The following is a 17,370-nucleotide window of genomic DNA, read 5'->3' as shown; positions in this document are numbered from 1 at the left end:
GGTGTGATGGGCTGTGCCCTTCCTTTGGGATTGCATCGCATCGTGCCGGGCTGCACCAGGTTGTACTGCGTCATACTGGGCCGTGCTGGGATGTACTGCGCAATACTGGGCTGTACAGGGACATGCAGGGCTGTATATGGATGCACTGCAGCATACTGGGTTGTACTGGGCTGTACAGGGACATGCAGGGCTGTATATGAACGCACTGCAGCATACTGGGTTGTACTGGGCTGTATTGGTGTTATACTGGGCGCATGGGTTTGTGTTGCTCCACACGGAGTTATAATGGGCTCTACAGGGCTGTACTGCACCATGGAGAACAGTGGTCCAGTCGTGAAGGGCTGTACTACACCTTGCTGAGCTGTACTGGTGCATACAGGGCCATACTGGGCTGTACAGGGTTGTACTGGAACATACTGGTCTGTATTTGTCTCTACTGCACTATATGAGACTCTGCTGTGCTGTGCAGGACTGTGCTTCACTGTACATACATGGGTTGTACCAGGCATGTATATATGGGGGTATAAGGGGCAGAACTTGAGCACACTGGCCGTATGGGACTGCACTTAGGTTATACCGGGCCGTATGAGTTTGTACTACACCATAGGGGGACCTACTGGGCCATACTGGTCTCTATAGTGCCACGTACTGGGCCCCGCAGAGCACTGCTCCATGCAGGACCGCGCTGCTCCGAGTTGGGCTGTAGAGGGCTGTAGTGCTCCATACAGAGCTGTACTGGAGTACCCAGAGCTGTGGGTGCCCCATCCCTGGAGATGCCCCAGGCCACTGATGGGCACTGGGCAGCTGTGGGGCACCAAGTCTATGGCAGGGCTTGGGGCTGGGAGGGCTTTAAGGTCCATTCCAACCCAGCCACGCTGTGATTCCATGCTGCACTGCTCCATGTCGAGCTGCAGAGGGCTGTACCATACCATACAGGGCTGTACTGTGTCATACAGGGCCGTACTGTACCATACAGGGCTGTACTGTGCCATTCAGGGCCGTACTATACCATACAGGGCTATACCATACCGTACAGGGCTGTACTGTACCATACAGGGCTGTACTGTGCCATACAGGGCTATACCGTACCATACAGGGCTGTACCGTACAGGGCCGTACTGTGCCCTGTATAGGGCTATACTGTGCCATACAGGACCATACTAACCCATACTGGGCTCCCCATAGGGTTGACATCCCGCCCTGCTCCAGCAGGCGCAGAAACCCCCAACTTTCCCCCCCAAAAAAACATCACAGAAGAACAAAAAATAGAGACAAAAACGCCTCCAATGGTGCATCACCATATTTTTTCTCTTATTTCCAACTTATTTTCCTTTTCTTTTTGCTCTAAATCTATTGGTTTTGCCCCATCGAGGCGGCCTGGCGGCTTTATTTGCAATTAACTCTTCTTTGGTAAACGGATTAAAACCAAATAAATAGATAGAAGTCAATAACTCATGAGCAAGAAAACCCACAAAGCGCTCCCAGCTCCAAATAACACCCGGATACCAGAAACAGAACCAACCAAAAACCAACTGGGCGGAGGGGATCAGAAAGAACAAACAAACATCACACCCAAAGCGGGGATTTTAATGGGAAAACCGCGCCATGGGGCCGGGTGAGGGGGGATGCCTACAGGGGGGGTTCGCTGCACAGCACCACCTCCAGCTCCTTGCGGTACAGCTTGCCGCCGTCCGACAGGTTCATGATGCTCCGGCGGTAGTTGGTGAGCTGCTGGATGCTCATCTCCTGTGGGGAGGGTTAGGGTGGTGGATGGGTTGCAAGGTGACCCGGACCCCATAGGTTTGGTGCTGCCCCGCACTTCCCTGCTTACTTTCTTGTTCTTCTCGTAGAGGTCTTTCAGCAAGGCGTCCAGCTCGTGCTCGTCAATGAAGCCGCTGCCGTCCTACCAGGGTGAGCGGGAATGGGATGTGAGAATGGAACCCACCCAATGGCTCCCAAACCCATAGGGGGAACAGGAGGCGTCCCCAAGTAATGACAACGTTCACCCTGACCTTCCCCCAGGGAGATCCCAACCTTCGCCTGATCCTTCCCAAGGGAGATCCCAAATCTTTCACCAGAACTTTCCCCAAACCTTCTCAACCCCATGGAGTGAGCACGGATCTCCACAAGGAGATCCCATCCCAAATCCTCTCGGCCCCATAGAGGAAACAAGAGATCTCCCCAAGGAGACCCCAACCTTCACCAGAACCTCCCCAGAGCCCTCTCATTCCCATGGAGGGAGCAGAGATGTCCCCTATGAGATTCCGAAGTCTTCACCAGAACCTTCCCCAAACCCATTTGGTCCCACGGAGGGAGCAGACATCTCTCCAAAGAGACCCCAACCCTTCCCAAACCCTCCCAGCCCCAAGGAGGGAAGAGATCTCCCTATGGAGACTCCACCCAAACCCCCTCAACCCCATGCAGGGAGCAGAGATGTGCCCAGTGTGAACCCAGCCTTCACCCAGACCTCCCCCAGCCTCAGCCCAGTGACACAGGGCTGTCCCAAGCCGCCCTGCCCTCAGGTCCCTACTCATATTGGGGTTCCCCATGTCCTCCTCTCCCACCAGCCCCCTACCTTGTCATAGAAAGCAAAAATGGCGTTGAACTCCTCCGAGGACAGCTTCATCCCCTGGGCAGCGAGAGATGGGGATGTGAAGAGGCACGTTGCAAGCAGGGGGTAGGAATGATAATATAATAATTACTTTTTTTACCTGAAACTTAAGAAGGAAATTTTCTTGCACAGGCAGCAGTCTGAAAAACAAGGGATGGATGGGGAGCAGTGAGCCGGGCTTCCCAAAGAACATCACATTGGCCAATGTGTGACCAATGCTGCCAGCCCACCCACGTCTCTGCAGTAAGGAGGGACCCTGATTTGGTCAAAATCACTCTTTCCCCCCCCTGCCCCCCACATTCTTTTTCAGGGTCAGTTTGAACCTCAGGGCAGAGGGTGGGAGCCTCCAGGAATGGGAACCCAGTGGGGTCTGGGCAGAATGGATGGGAACCTGGAAGCAGCCTTTTTAGAATACAGATTTTTGGCCTTTTTTCCTTCAAAAAAAATAAATACAGGTTAGTGAGGCCAACCAGGCAGCAACCTGACTCTAAACACCTCCTGTGGGTATCTGTCTTTGGGGTTTCCTCTTCCTCCCCACTGCTCGTAGCCTTACCGGGACATCTCGGAGAGGCCCAGTTTCCCGTCCCCATTCATGTCAAACATCCGCAGCTGTTGGGATAAAAGTGGGACCAGGTCACCCCTCACCCCATCCCTCCCTCCTGCTGCCACTGTGGGACCATGGGAGTCCAGAAGGCCATGTGGGGCCAAGCCCAACGTCCCCACTGGCTGCCACATACGATGGTCTGCGTGTACTCCTGCAGCTTGGCCTCATCATACGGCCGGTTCGCCTTCTTCAGCAGGTCCGACAAGAAACCCTATGAGGACAGAGCCACACTGTCCCTCTGGCTGTCACCTGAAGGGACAACGGGGATGACCCCGTGCAGGCAGCCCACCTTCAGCTCGTTGGCTTCGATGTAGCCACTGCGATCCGTGTCGTACCTCCTCCATGCCTGCCAAGGGGGATGTCACCATGAGTGGTGCCACATGGATCCCAATCCTGGTGACGACTCCACAGCATCCCAGTGGAAGGGGGACATCTCCCACCCAAGTCATTATGGGGACACCCCACCCATGTCATCAGCCACTGCCTCATGCCAGCCGCTGTCCGTGGTCCTACCGTGGTGGGACACCCATGGGCTGGATGCTTCCCAACCCATGTTGAGGTGCCACTGTCCTCACTACAACAGACCCTAAGTATTTAATTACCCTCCTCAACTAAACCCTGCTTCCAGATGTTGTCTCCAGCTTGGAGCCTGGGGTCAGCGCACAAGCAGAGCATGATGGCCAAGCATCATCACTTCATGTCCCCAAATCCCAGCTGGCTTTTGGTACCGCTACAGCAGCCCCAGCTCATCCCAGCACTCAGCATGGAGGCAGGATGCTCAGTGGCCCCCAAACCCACTGCCCGCCCTCCTCACCTCCATGAACTCTGAGCTGGATCCCACATGCTGGCGGAAACACAGTAGGAAGTTCTCCTCTGTGGGCAGGATCTGGGCCAGCTGCAGGGACAGCCGGTTTCAGTGGGGCACTGCACATGTCTCAGCTCTACCAGTCGTCATCCCACAGGACAGCGACGGCCCCACAGCCCCGTCCTCTTCCCACATCCCTCACCTCTGCCATCTCGATTTTGCCATCTGCGTTTTTGTCGTACTTGTGCATGAACTCCTTCATCTTGTCGCCCAGGCTGTCCCTCTTGGAGTCCTGCCAGCAGCAAGAGGGGTCGGGAACAATTTCCCTATCCCAACCCAGTCTCTATTCCCATTCCTGTCCTCATCCCATCCCATCTCCATCATCATTCCCATCCAATCCCCACACCCACGCCCATCCCCATCTCCATCCCATCCCCATTCCTGACCCCATCTCATCACCATCCCTGACCACATCCTCATCCACAGTCCCATCCTCATCACCATCCTACTCCCACATCCCCATCCCATCTTCATCCCATCTCCATCCTATCCCATCCCATCCCAGTCCCTGTCCCATCCCCCTCTTCATCCTCATCCCATCTCTATCTTATCCCACCCCCACCTCACCCCTGTCCCATCCCATCTCCATCCCCATTCATGTCCCTATCCCATCCTATAACATCCCATCCCCATGTTCCAGGACAGGGGATGCAGGATGTCTGGCTGAAATGACACCAAATAGCCCAGGTGCCACGGCCACCAGCACCCCAGCATGACATCGGGAGCTGATGGATGACCCGTCCCTCAGTTCCTACCCCCAGCCCCTCTTCCAGAAGCCCCGCGGCTCCTCCATTGCCTTTAATTAGGGCTTCCTCATTAAGGCTGGACGCCACCGGTGCAGCAGCACACACATCCCAGCCCAGTGGTTCTCCCCACCCGTGGGGCCGTGTGTTGACCTTACCACCCCGGCGCCCTTCCTGGCACTTTCCAGCTCCTGGAAGAAGTTTTCCAGCTCCTTGCCTTCAATGTAGCCATTCCCTGGGGAAATGAGGGGGGAGAAAGGAAATGAACCCCCCGGGGTGTTACAGGGCAGGGCTGGGGGGGGACGGGGGTCCGACGGCACCGGAGCGGCACCGCTGGGACCTCAGCACAGCCCGTGCTCATCCCCAGCCAGACCCCAGGGTCTCCTCAGAGCCCTACAGCCCCGGGGGGGGCACAGAGCCCCGGGGGGGCTGCAGGGTGCCGGGCAGGGCTGCGTTTCGCTCTGTGCATCTGTCGCTTTTTAGTTTTGCCTCATAATGTTGCTTTGCTTTCCCTTTTTATTTCTTCTTTTCCTTCTTTCCCTTCTCCCCCTCTTTCACTTTGCCTTTCTTTTGCCTTCACTCCCTTTTTCCCCTTTTCTCCTTCTTTTCCCCCTTCCCATCCCTCACGGATCACCCCGTCCTGGCTGTGCGCTCCGGATCACCGCAGTGCCACCTCCACGCCATCCACACGGCGACACTTTCGGGACCCTCATCGAGCCCCTCGACGCCCCCCGTCTCTCTCCATCCCCGCATCGCTTTAAGCTCCCCCTCACCCCGTCCCTGCACTGACCGTCGGCGTCGAAGTGCCTCCACACGTCGAGGAATTGCGATGCGCTCAGCTCCGCCAGGTGCAGGTGCGGGGCGCGCTGCCCCGCCATCTCCCCGCCGCTGCCCGCCGCCCGCCGCCGCCCCCCGCTTATATACCCGGCCCGACCCGCAGCCGCCAGGGGGAGCGCGGCACCGCACGGCACCGCTCCGCTCCGCACCGCCGGCCGGAGGGATGCGCCGCGTCATTGCCCGGCTCCAGCGCCGCCTGCCCCGGTGCAGCATCACCCACCCCAGCCCCGCGCCCACCGTCACCTTCCCCGCCCTGTGTTGAGGACTCGTACCCAGCGCCACCTGCCCAAGTCACCTTCCCCTGCCCCATGTCACCTGCTCAGTGCCCTGTCCTGATTCCTAACCCTACCCCATCACCGTCCCCTTCTCAGTGACATCTGCCCTTGTCATCTACCCCCATCCCCATGTCTACTTCAGTCCCCTCCTACCCCCATCCTATGCCACCTGCTCCTATTCAGTGTCCTCTATCCCACCCCACTCCCCCCTGCCCTCTGTCACCCCTCTCTTTGACCCCTGCCATATACCCCTGTCCTCCCATCACTTTGTCCCTTCCTTGTATCACTGCATCCCTCCAGGCATTGTCACCCCCTGCCCATATCACCTGCCCTGGTCCCACCTTCCCACCCCCCACCCCTCATCCCCCCATAGGAGGAGAATTACCGCTCCCCCCCCAGCCTGCACAGGGCCCATCCCCACAGCCCAGCACACAGCAGCCCGGGGCTTCGGGCACCGCTGTCCGGTGGGAAGTGTTTCCATGGCTACAGGGGTAGAAAAGGATAATTCACATCCTGAGCTCTCAGCTGATAGATGTGATTAATTAATGATGGGATGAACACAGGGATGCTCAGCACGGGGCAGGGATGCAGCCCTGGTGCCCATAGGATGCAAAGGAGAATGAGGGGATGAGGCTTTGGGGAGTGAGTTTGGGGGCTCAGAGGTTTGGCCCCCTTGCTGTGGGGATGTGGCACTGTGGGACCTGGAGTGGTCATAAGTACAGGTCAATGGGCAGAGATACAGCCACCATTGGAGCCCATCACCTGCCCCTCAGGGAGGGCTGGTGGTGCAGGAGGAGCCCAGGCCCCCATCTCTCCGAGATGTGCTGTTTGGAGGCACACTGTAGCCCAGCCCGATGCTGCTTAATTAACGAGGCCACCTGAAATCCCAGCCTTAGCTACGGCCAACCACACAGCTGCCTTCTGCGTGCACTCAAGAGGTTTTGTATTTACCAAGTATTAATTAGATGAATGTGAAGCACCGTTTTCCAGGCAGGGGGATATTAAACGACCTCCCTCTGCCCTGTAGCAAAACAAGCACGGACCGGGATGGGGCTGAGAAGAGAGAGGGGAAAGTTGGCTGCTCTGAGAGCTGGTGGTGCCCCATCCCTGCAGGCAGCCAAGGTCAGTGAACAGAGCCCTGAGCACTGATGGAGCTGTGGGTGTCCCTGCTCAGTGCAAACAAACAGCCTTTAACCCAACTCGAACCACCCGATGATTCTGCTGCTGTCAACATCTGCATCACTCCCACCACAGCATCAGCCCTTGGCACCAACACAGAGGGGCTCCAAATACCCACCCAGACAAACCCATTGAACCACAGCAGCCTTCCATAGCCCAAGCCAAAGGGATGTCACAATGGGCTGAAGCCTGCATGGAGTGCTGGCACGCAATTGATCCACTCAATTTAGGAAGGCAGGTTGGAAGCTTTCTGTGATGAGCTGGGTTCCTGGGTTCAACATGCGTCACTGGAGAGCACTCAGCTGTGACAGCGGTGGGCTCAATGCAGAGCTCCAAGATAAATGGATGTAAAAAGTCACCTCGTAATTACAGCTCCTGCTTCACACTCAGCTGCAGCCCGACCTTTGGGGAATAATGAATAATGCATTGATACAGGGAACGGTTGCCCTCCCCTCGTAGCCCATCTGCATGATGGTAAAGAGAGCATGGTGGCTCCTGATGTGTCTTAGGCTCCATTTCTTCATGGAAAGCTCAGTCTTTCCACAGGCCAACCAAGGAGCTGGCTACCAAAAAGGGGATCATTGTGGCAAGATTCAAAGCAAACCTCAGCATCCACCTAGCTAAAGCACAGAGACAAAGCTCAACCATCTCCAACATCAGAGTGGGACCATTTCCAACCAGAAAGAGACACCAACAATCTGTTCCAAACTGGAACACCAGAATGGGATCTTCTCACCAAGGGCTCTCCCTTGACGCATCTTAGCATCCACATGCTGTGATTTGGATGCTAAATGGTTGAGGTCAGGGGGAGTTTGGGCCAAGCTTGCCGATGAGGTGCACAACCAACTTCTGCAGGGCTTTGGCCTGGCACGCTGAGACGCGCAGTACATCCTCGTGGCTGGCCTTCTCCTGGCTGCCATAGCTCATCACTGCTGTGTTGGTGATGAGGGACAGCCCGAGGACACACAGGCCACAGTGACGGGCCACAATCACCTCTGGTACAGTGCTCATACCTGGGGGGAGAGAGGAGCAGGATGAGTGGAGTTGGTCTGGATTCACAGCAAAAAGGCTCTATGAAAAGAGGTTGTTCCAGGTGAGGTTTGGGTTGGATATTAGGAAGGACTGCTCACAAAGAGCCCCAGAGAGAAGGAGTCCCCATCCCTGGAGGTGTCCCAGAGCTGTGGGGATGTGGCACTGAAGGACATGGGCTGTGTTGGACTTTGGGATCTGAGAGGTACTGCAGTTGCCATCCCTAAACAGCCAGAACTCTTGTGGAGGTGAGCTTTGTAGGGAAGGGCACAGCAAAAAGAGCTCCAGAATGTTAAAGATCATGGAAATGCACAATACTTTAGATTGGGTCCCACTGAAGTGGAACCACCCAGGCATGGGATCTGCTTGGCTCCTCATTCTTAGACAGCCATAAGCACACAGACCTATTCTGCAGATCCATCCTAGAAGCCCAGCAAGGTCAGCCTCGTGCAGGACGAGTTGTTTAACCCATTGCTAAGCACCCAGTTGAACCCCACAAGCCCGGCCCCTGCATCTCACCTACAGCATCTGCTCCCAGGGCCTGCAGCAGGCGGCACTCTGCGATGGTCTCGTAGCAGGGACCCCCCATCATGCAGTACACCCCATCTCGGGTGAAGCCCAAGAAGCCCAGCTCCTGCGCACTCTCCATGGCCAGGCTGAGCAGATCTTGGTCATAGGCATCAGACATACAGGGGAACCTCACGCCGAACCTGCAAGGCACAGAGAGGCACAGCTATGCTGATATTGCAGCAGCTGCTTCCATCAGAGCCCTGCAGTGCTCAGCCTGTGGAGAAAGGGGGAATGGTGGGGACGCCAGGCTCTTCAGGACAAGCTTCTGTCCTCATGGCACTTCTGCTAGACCGAATCCCTCAAAACCCTCTGCACACAGAGACGATGTCTGTCTGAAGGTTTAACTCCTGTATTTGGTGTTATGGATGTGTTGTGTTTCAAGGCTGGGTCTCTTGCTTGTTTTGGGTCTTAAGACTCCAACCCAGTCCTGCTCCTAACTGAGCAAATCCTTCTACTGGCTCAAGGACAGCAGAAGGAGACTCCTCAGCTCAGCTCAGCACGCTGGGCCAGGTCCCTCATTCAGGCTCTTAAAGCTCCCGAGTGGCTTTCACGTTCCTCCTATTGAATGTTCAGAGCAGTAGCAGCTTATTTTATGTTCATAAGCACTAAAACGTTACAAACAGCTTCTCAGTCTTGTCTGAGGGAATAAGTATTCATCAGCACGAAAAATCACTTCTTTCCTGAAGGATGCCCAGCAACGCGTTCAGGCCAATCTCTAATTTATTAAATCATATCTGCAGATTCTTGCCTATATTCCTTTTCCACATCATTTCATTGCCTCCAGATTTTCCCAGCTATGCTTAGACAAATCCTTCCCGGTGGCTGAGCGGGACTGGCTTTTAGAAAGAGTTTGCTCAGCTGAAACTCATATGAATCAGCGTGCAAAGTCTTGTCAGACCTTCTGCCCATTTTCCTAAGTGATTCTGCAGGTCCAAAGAGCTTCAAGCACTCCACTGTGTGGCTTCTTTGCTTTTGGGCCTCTTTTTCCAGCCACACCAGTATCTATGAAGGTTTGAAAGGCACCACTGACTGGAAACCAGTGCCTCACTGCTCCTTCAGAGAAGAAATCATTCCCAATACCCAACCTGAAATCAAGCTGAAATCCAACCCCCTACACTCTTTTCAACACTACTTGGAAGCTAAGGAGGAGATCTGGCACATTCCCTCTGGTGCTATGACCCTGCCAGTGCTGGTTGCCTTCCACCATACAATGCCATGGGAGGGATTTAGGATATAGATGGTTGGGATAAGATAATAAAGGCTTTATGTTGTGCCAAAGCAGACTGCCAGTTTAATGAGCTGGTTGCTTCCCTTGGGGCAACTGGGTACAGCCTTGACCTCTCAGTACTTGTGGTTGAGGAGCCATCTAGGGACTAGGAAAGATGTAATCAGCTATAGAACACCTTTGACATCAGTGTGAAGGAGATGAACGAGAACAAGAGCAGTGCTGGAGCCTGCAAACAGCCCATCATGGAGAGGGTGGTGAGGTGCTGACACTGACAAGTGTAGGTGCTCAAGCCCAGACTGGACAGAGCTCTGGGCAGCCTTTAAGTGGTTGGTAACCCTGCCCATGGCAGGGGATTGGATCTGGATCCAATGCAAGCCATTCTACAGAGCTGTTTTAAGGCAGTAATAGTAAATCTCCATCAAACAACCATTATTTTAATGATTAATTTTTGCATTGCCCGTGGTAGGAAGGAGAAGCTGCCTTACCTTTCGTCATTGGGTCCACGCAGCGGGTTCTGCCCTCCCATGCCAAACATGCTGATGTGATCTCTAATGAGCATGATGTCCCCCACCTGGAAGTGGGGGTTCAGCCCCCCAGCAGCATTGGTGACAATCAAGATCTCCACCCCCAGGAGAAAGAAGACCCTGATGGGAAAGGTGACCTGCAGCAACCAAAGAGATACAACCAATGAGTGCCACAATCTCAGCTTGGGTGTTGGGTGTTCCAGGCAAGAGATCGTGGGCAGCTCGTGCTATGCACAGAAAGGCCTTTGGGAGCCTGCAAGCAGACAACCCAACCTTTATTCCCCCTAATGTTAAATTCCTCCCTCATTTAAATAATTCTAATGTTTTTAAGCATATTAAAAACAAACTAAATTTGAAGAGTTTCATTAAAATTCAAGCCCACATTTATTCTGGTTGCACTAAGGTTAAGTAAATGCAGCACTAACAGAATATACAGATAATTTTTTCCTCTCTGCCAAGGCCTTGCAGGGATGAAAGCACTGTGATGATTGGAGGGACTGCTTATACACACAGACCCGGAGTTTAATTGAACCACGAGCTTCTTACAGCAACGATGCGTCCTGCAGAAGCATAGAGATTGCTTTCTTCATTTCAGTTCATTCACATTAGTTTGCTTCAGCAACCTTGTCTGAAGTGAAGGAATTGGTGGGAATGGGGGAAATAAAATGGAGAAAGCTCAACTTGTAGGAGTCAGGAAGGAAGTAGGATGGTAAATGGGACTCCTACAACATCAAACAGTGTAAATACTTGCATTTTCACATATGTGAGCTTGGAAAGTACATCAACTTATTCCAGCCATTGGAATAAAACACCCCCTAAACTATACAAATGCAAAAGAAGATTAAAATAGATTATTTCTATTACTCATAGTTTTGTAGTTGCAGATTCAAACCGTGATTAAAACGACTCAGCTAAACCATGAAAATAATCTGCCTTATACAATGGATGACTCTGCCCCAGGAGCGTGGCAGAGTGATCCACAAACTGGCTGCCTTTCCCTTTGCATTCCTAATTCTAATTCACTCTGGGGCAGGGAGGGGGGTGGGGAGAAACCTATTTGTATGCTCAGTGCCACAGCTCAGTATGGAAGCACACATTGCTTTCATCTCTTGGTAAAGACCTCTTTGGTGTGTGAGTGATCTTCAGAACTCACCGTGCTGATGGAGTATCCCTCGTAGAAGTGGAAGCGTCCCTGCATGCAGACACACGGCCGCCCGCTCAGCTCCCCAAACACCAGCCTGCCCACGTGCCCTGACACTGTAAGGGAACAGCAGCATCATCTGGGGCTTATTCATTTTAGAGGGATTTCCCAGCTGGTTATACATCACACCTGAAACATGCATTTCTGCCCACTGTCAGGTGGACCAAGAACACAGAGTTCCTCATTAGACCCTGAAGGGTCATGAGATGTGAAGAACAAGCAGACACAGGTGAATTCACACTGACAGCCTGCAGGGGAACATCAGTTCAGGATGTTATGATTTCTTGAGTTTCTTTCTGTCTAATAAGGCTTCTCTTTTGTTTATAGAATCATCTAGGTTGGAAAGGGCCATCAAGCCCAACCATCCATCAACCCAATCTGCAAGGCCCATCACTTAGCTGCATCCCTCAGTGCTACAACCGCACCTCAGGGATGGGGAATCTACCATTACCCTCAGCAATCTGCTCCCCACAAACAAGTTCTCCCTGATGTCCCAAACCTCATCTGGCTCAGGGAATTCATGATGAATTCAACCTTATTGAGACATCAAGGCTTTCAGAGAAGAGAATGGTGTGCTACCCACACAGGTGGTGTGGATCTAAGCCCCATGGATGTCACTGAGATGCAGCCTTGTGAATGCACATTTTGCCACTGAAAGACCCTGTGCCCAAAGCCAGGTCAATCTTGGTTGGTGTTACGCACATCTCTATCGCTGCTGATGGATGGGCTGCTGTGCTAACCTGTGCTCCGTGGGAAGTGGGGGATATCCTCATAGGGAAAGACCGTCTTGTGCTCCAGCATATCTGCCAGGTCTCCCAGCCCGGATCCACAGATGATGGCAATCTTTGGGCACTGAGCAGTGCGGGCACGCAACCAGTCTGCTGTTTCCTTGTACACCTCATAGCTGTTTCTGCAGGAGGAGAAGAGGTGAGTGAACCTGTAACCCCATCCAAAGAACAAACATCAAAAGATAACAGACCTGAAAAGGCGCAGAGGGAAAAAGATTTATTAAGACTAAAACGGTAGGAACTTCACTGCTATTACAGAAGATGTTTCTCTATAGCAATCACTTCTAATCTCATTTTACCCCTGGCCACAGGCAAGTTATTTGAATCCTCTCTGCCAGACTTATTTTATAGTGGAAACTGGCTAATGATACCTATATCACCCAGATGTCACAAGGCATAACAGTTCATGCTTCTGATGTGCATGAGATGCGAAGGAATGGAAAAGCACAGTCAGTCTGAAAAGCTGAAACCTGTGTGTGTGAGGATATCCAACCTGGGTTGGGGAAGAACAAGGGAGCAAGCAGCATCAGCAGAGATGGGGAACCCAGCCTCATCAGCAGAGATGGGGAACCCAGCCTCATCAGCTCCCAGGGCTTCCTTCCAGAACCAGGAGCACCCCGCAGACATCCACACCTTGTGGTTTTAGTAAGGATGCTAAATGTGGATGCCTTATTCTTCCTCTCCTCCCACATGTGGTGGGTAAGTGGGTTACACTCACAGTCTAGTCCTGGCCAAGAGGTTTAATAACACGTCTATATGAAAATAGAAATTAAACCCATGACTTTATTTCCTTTTCTCTTTTAAACAGGTACGTTCTATTACTCTGCCAAAAATAGATCTTATCCAATGCTGGTATTACTTTGTCTGCTTTGAACTTGTCTTTTCAGAAGAGAGACGACTTCAATATTCAGGTCTGACAGTCCGGTATTCTTCAAACACGTTAATCACAGTTTTGAAACTCGATCAATAGAAGAAGAATCCCATAATCCTTCTTCCAATAGGACAACTAAGATGCTTTCTGAACGTCAATAGCAAGGTTGATTGGAGAGTCCCTTCAAGTGCAAGGTTGCCGCTAGCATTTCCTGATGGCTATTTGGTCACTGCCATCAATGAGCGGGCAGTGCTGGCCACATTGGAGGACTTGGAGATAGAGTGAACCAACACAGCTATGGGCAGCAGTCTGTGCACATGAAAAGCTGCTCTGTCTAGCAAGGAGCAGAAACACCCCAATGTGTTACAGGTTTATGACCCTATGGGAAGAAATCCACAGTCCTGAATTCATTTAGCTGAGAAGCTTCTCAAAGGAGAAGTCTGCAAAACAAGAAAGACTTCATTTACCATAACATGTTGAATTTTCCAAGCGCACCGTAAACTGTTGAAATAAGCAGAAGGTTTGAAAATGAGGTTACTGAAACCTACGCTTGACTGACGGTATTATTATCCCTTGCCCAACAACAGCTGTCCCAGGCAAAAATTAAGAGTACTTTGCACATAAAATCCCCAAATATTCCTCTGTTGGTAACTGCAACACTTAGCAAAACTGCTGAATAATTGAAAGCCTTATTTAGAGGGAACAAAGAGAACTTAAACATGACACCCAAATGGATGATGTACCTGTGGCAGGCATAAGAAAAATAATGAGGTCACCAGCATCTGCTCTTTCACTCCACAGCCAGCTCAAATCTTTGAGAAATAACATTAAAATTCAGGCATTACCCCCTTAGGCTCCAGAAATTTGGGGATGGAATGAACCCAATTCATTGACAGCTGAAAACAGTGGGATTGACTGAACCATATAGAGTTTCAGAGGGACCTTTCCAAGCACTGTTAGAACATTCCCTATCCAAAGTGTTCTGAAGATGCAGAGCACCACGATGCTCAAATTCGTTTGCTGTGCCCACTACAAGCTTCTACAGGGTCCCTATCAATGTGACCCAGCAAATGCAGCCTGCACCCTGGATGTGCATGAGGTCTGTGCAAGCTCCTTGACAGCCTGAACTAGCACAAGCCCCCTATTCCTCCTCACACAATGCTAGCTATTCCTCCTCACACAATGCCTGCCTAATAATAGTGCTGGGTAGCATCGCTTTGGATTAAATCACAGGATCAGCTGAAAGCACAATCCCCTTCATTGTGAGGGCTGTCATCCGCTGGAGGAACGCATCTGCTGCAGAGTGCAGGACTGACATTGATGACATCTTCTGTGGCATGAAAAGAGGTCCTCGTTCTACTTCTGGCTTGGTTGAAAGCAAATCCACATAAAGCACGGACTTCTCACAACAAATAGATGGATTATATTGCAGAGAGGGTCACACGTGTGTACAGCTTACATCCATCTCCTGGCCCACAGCCTCCCCAAGGTCAGCTGCTTACTGCTGTATTTCCAAATAGCAGCACCTGATGTGGGCAGATGGCCAGGCCCCTCTTCACTAATAAGACATTTACTCCCGAGCAGCCTCTGCCTGACATTTATTGAGTACCCAGCAAAGGAGAAGAAGAAAACACTGCAATGCATTTCCCCATTCCCTTCCATCTCTGACGTTGGTTGTATTCCCTATTGCAAGCACCTTACCTGTCCTCTTCTGCATAGGCCATCCTTCTCCTGCTCAGCCCAGGAAGGGGACAGCAGCTGGAAGTGGAGCCACAATTCTTTTGGCCAGCCCAGGAGCAGAACCCAAGAGCAGGTAGGTGCCCACAGAGCTGCCTCCAGCCCCAGCCTGGCTCTGCCGTCCCTAATCCCTGCAGAGCAGGGGCACATGGGGACAGCAGCTTTTCTGTTCTCACTCCAGGACAAGCCAGCTCCAGAGCTCTGCGGAAAGCCCCACACATGCTTTTATCATGCAGATGGAGCCTATGGAAAGTTCACGTGTGACATTTCCGCAACCTCACAGAGCAGCTGACTGCAAAGCTGCATCAACCTGCAGAGTCTGCAGGCCAACCCGTGCCACCCAGCCCTGCAACGAGATGCTTCCACGTCTCACATTATCTTCCCATTCATTCATGCTTGTCCTGCTAGCTCCCTGCAGTTCTCCATTCATTTAATTGCTACACTATACTGTGCCCAAAGAGGCCCTGAACCACTCACCATGCAGAATGGTGAGCCTGTATGCCCCGGTCACTGCCACCTGCCTGAAGTCTGCAGCCTCCTCTTGTGCCCTCTGGAGCCCGTGCTCCTCTCACTGGCACTCAGCACATCCCTGAAAGCAGTTATCTCTTCCTGCTAAACAAGTAGAGCAAAGCTGGGCCCTCAGCATTTATTTTCCATACAGTTTTTCAGTATCAGAGTTGCGATGCCCCCCAGACACGTTCCCTTGTTTAGCCTTAATCTGATTACATTCATTAATCTGATCTTTTAGCAAAGCAGACAAGAGATCAGGCGGCCCGAAAGCTCTTCCCAATTTGTTCTTGTCTAGGACAATCTCCTCCCTAGTTCAGATTTACATGGAAAACAGGATTACCAGCCGGGACCATTTTATCTATCTTTCTGCAGCACCTGTTATTTAATACAAATTACTGAGGTTCACATTGCAATGGTGCATTGACTGGACAACTACAAGATAAAGGCTCACCCTACTAGAAAGAATTCATCTCAGCACTGAGTGCATTCATTCCAGTAACACCCCAGAGAGGAATAAAACTAATTAAACTTCTGCTCCTATACAAATACTCCAAAGAAGATCCATCTGAAGTTAGTGAATAGCTTGCATAATTCTTAAGGAAGAGTATTTAAAGTCTTTCTTTCTGAATCTCAGCCCTCCATCGCTCTATGTGTGTGTCTATAGAATACTGTATCTACAATCCAGATCTGATTGACTTGGGTGCTATTCAAGCCTCATCTCTCTGCAGGCAGAGCTTCCACAGCTCCAGGATGCAGATCCAATCACCTGCAATAACTTCCTAACAACGCTCTGCTTTCCTGCAGCAAATTTCTATCTGGAGAAGAGTTGTGAAGTGTTTCATCACAACATTTAATTAATGCTTTAGGGTACGTCTCCCACTTCCCTGTGTTACCGCAGCATCGCATTATCACGCAGTCCTCTCACATGAGCTGCACATCGTGCTCTTGGGAAGAGCTGAGCTGCACAGGCTGCAAACTCAGCTCAAGAATCACTAAGTGCCCTCCAAGAACTAACCAGGATTTTCACAGTAATTTGTCAACTCATTGCTTAGGAAACACAGCTGTTTGTATGCTTGGCTATCCCAGATGGCCAGAAGGAAGGTAAACACAAGCAAATTAGTTATCAGGAAAGTTATTCCCTTTGAGATGGCTTTAATCTCTTGGAAGAGCCAAAGCAGTGCATGTGCTCCTATCATATACCTATAGGTAGGGGATGATGGCAACTGATTACAGGAAAAGAGTGGCCAGGGAAACAGGATACCAAGGAGCTCACAGAGCTCGTCACAGTTAGCTGAGCAAAACACAAACTGAGCAATGCCCTGATGGCAGCCTGAAGATGTTGTCATGGAGGCAGGGGAGAGAAACCAGACAGGCACCAGAACACAGGGGAGACATGTGTGCAATTGAGCTGAGCACTAGGAGAAAATAAAGCTCCTAGGTACCCAAAGCATGTGGCTCAAAGCAACTCCACTGCAAGGGCAGAGGGGGTAGAGAGACTCATAAAGGTTAGAAAGGACCAGTAAAATCATCTAGTCTAACTGTCAGCGCATCCCATTGTGCACATTAAGCCATGCCCCTCAGGAAGGTTTGTGTAAAGGCTTGTACAAGGTGCACAAACATGGGGTCTGACCTGGTAGCTCTGCAAATTCAGGGCTGGTTCAGAATGAAAGTCCTGCATTCCCACATGGAGTTTTTGACAAAAGAAGACTTCAAGTAGTAAAAGAGAAGTGCTTACTTGAATTTCTACCTTCACTTGAAGGAATATAACAGGGCACACACAAAAAAAACAAACACTTAA

At 51.5% G+C, this 17,370-nt stretch overlaps 2 protein-coding genes across 2 annotated transcripts; both read right to left on the bottom strand.

Annotated features, from left to right (window-relative positions):
- Window positions 1–1,266: 1,266 nt before the first annotated feature.
- CALB2 (calbindin 2) lies at window positions 1,267–5,717 on the bottom strand. Its single transcript, XM_015873592.3, has 11 exons — window positions 5,614–5,717; window positions 4,982–5,058; window positions 4,223–4,312; window positions 4,030–4,110; window positions 3,505–3,561; window positions 3,349–3,426; window positions 3,165–3,220; window positions 2,712–2,751; window positions 2,576–2,629; window positions 1,832–1,903; window positions 1,267–1,746 (listed from the first exon to the last, which is right to left on the bottom strand). The coding sequence occupies exons 1-11, from the start codon at window positions 5,699–5,701 to the stop codon at window positions 1,630–1,632; spliced, it is 810 nt and encodes a 269-aa protein (XP_015729078.1). The 5' UTR covers window positions 5,702–5,717; the 3' UTR covers window positions 1,267–1,629.
- A 1,143-nt stretch (window positions 5,718–6,860) lies between these two features.
- Window positions 6,861–15,347, bottom strand: LOC107319189 (purine nucleoside phosphorylase). Its single transcript, XM_015873861.3, has 6 exons — window positions 15,027–15,347; window positions 12,407–12,576; window positions 11,619–11,722; window positions 10,427–10,602; window positions 8,663–8,853; window positions 6,861–8,127 (listed from the first exon to the last, which is right to left on the bottom strand). Exons 1-6 carry the CDS (start codon window positions 15,281–15,283, stop codon window positions 7,916–7,918), a joined length of 1,110 nt encoding a protein of 369 aa, XP_015729347.1. The 5' UTR covers window positions 15,284–15,347; the 3' UTR covers window positions 6,861–7,915.
- Between the last annotated feature and the right edge of the window lie 2,023 nt (window positions 15,348–17,370).

This window comes from Coturnix japonica, chromosome 6 (assembly GCF_054131305.1).
Source record: "Coturnix japonica strain WE chromosome 6, WE-NBRP24, whole genome shotgun sequence".
In the NCBI taxonomy this organism is placed as follows: Eukaryota; Metazoa; Chordata; class Aves; order Galliformes; family Phasianidae; genus Coturnix; species Coturnix japonica.
The sequence above is the reverse complement of the archived record's forward strand: the minus strand, read 5'-3'. Positions and strand labels throughout refer to the sequence as shown.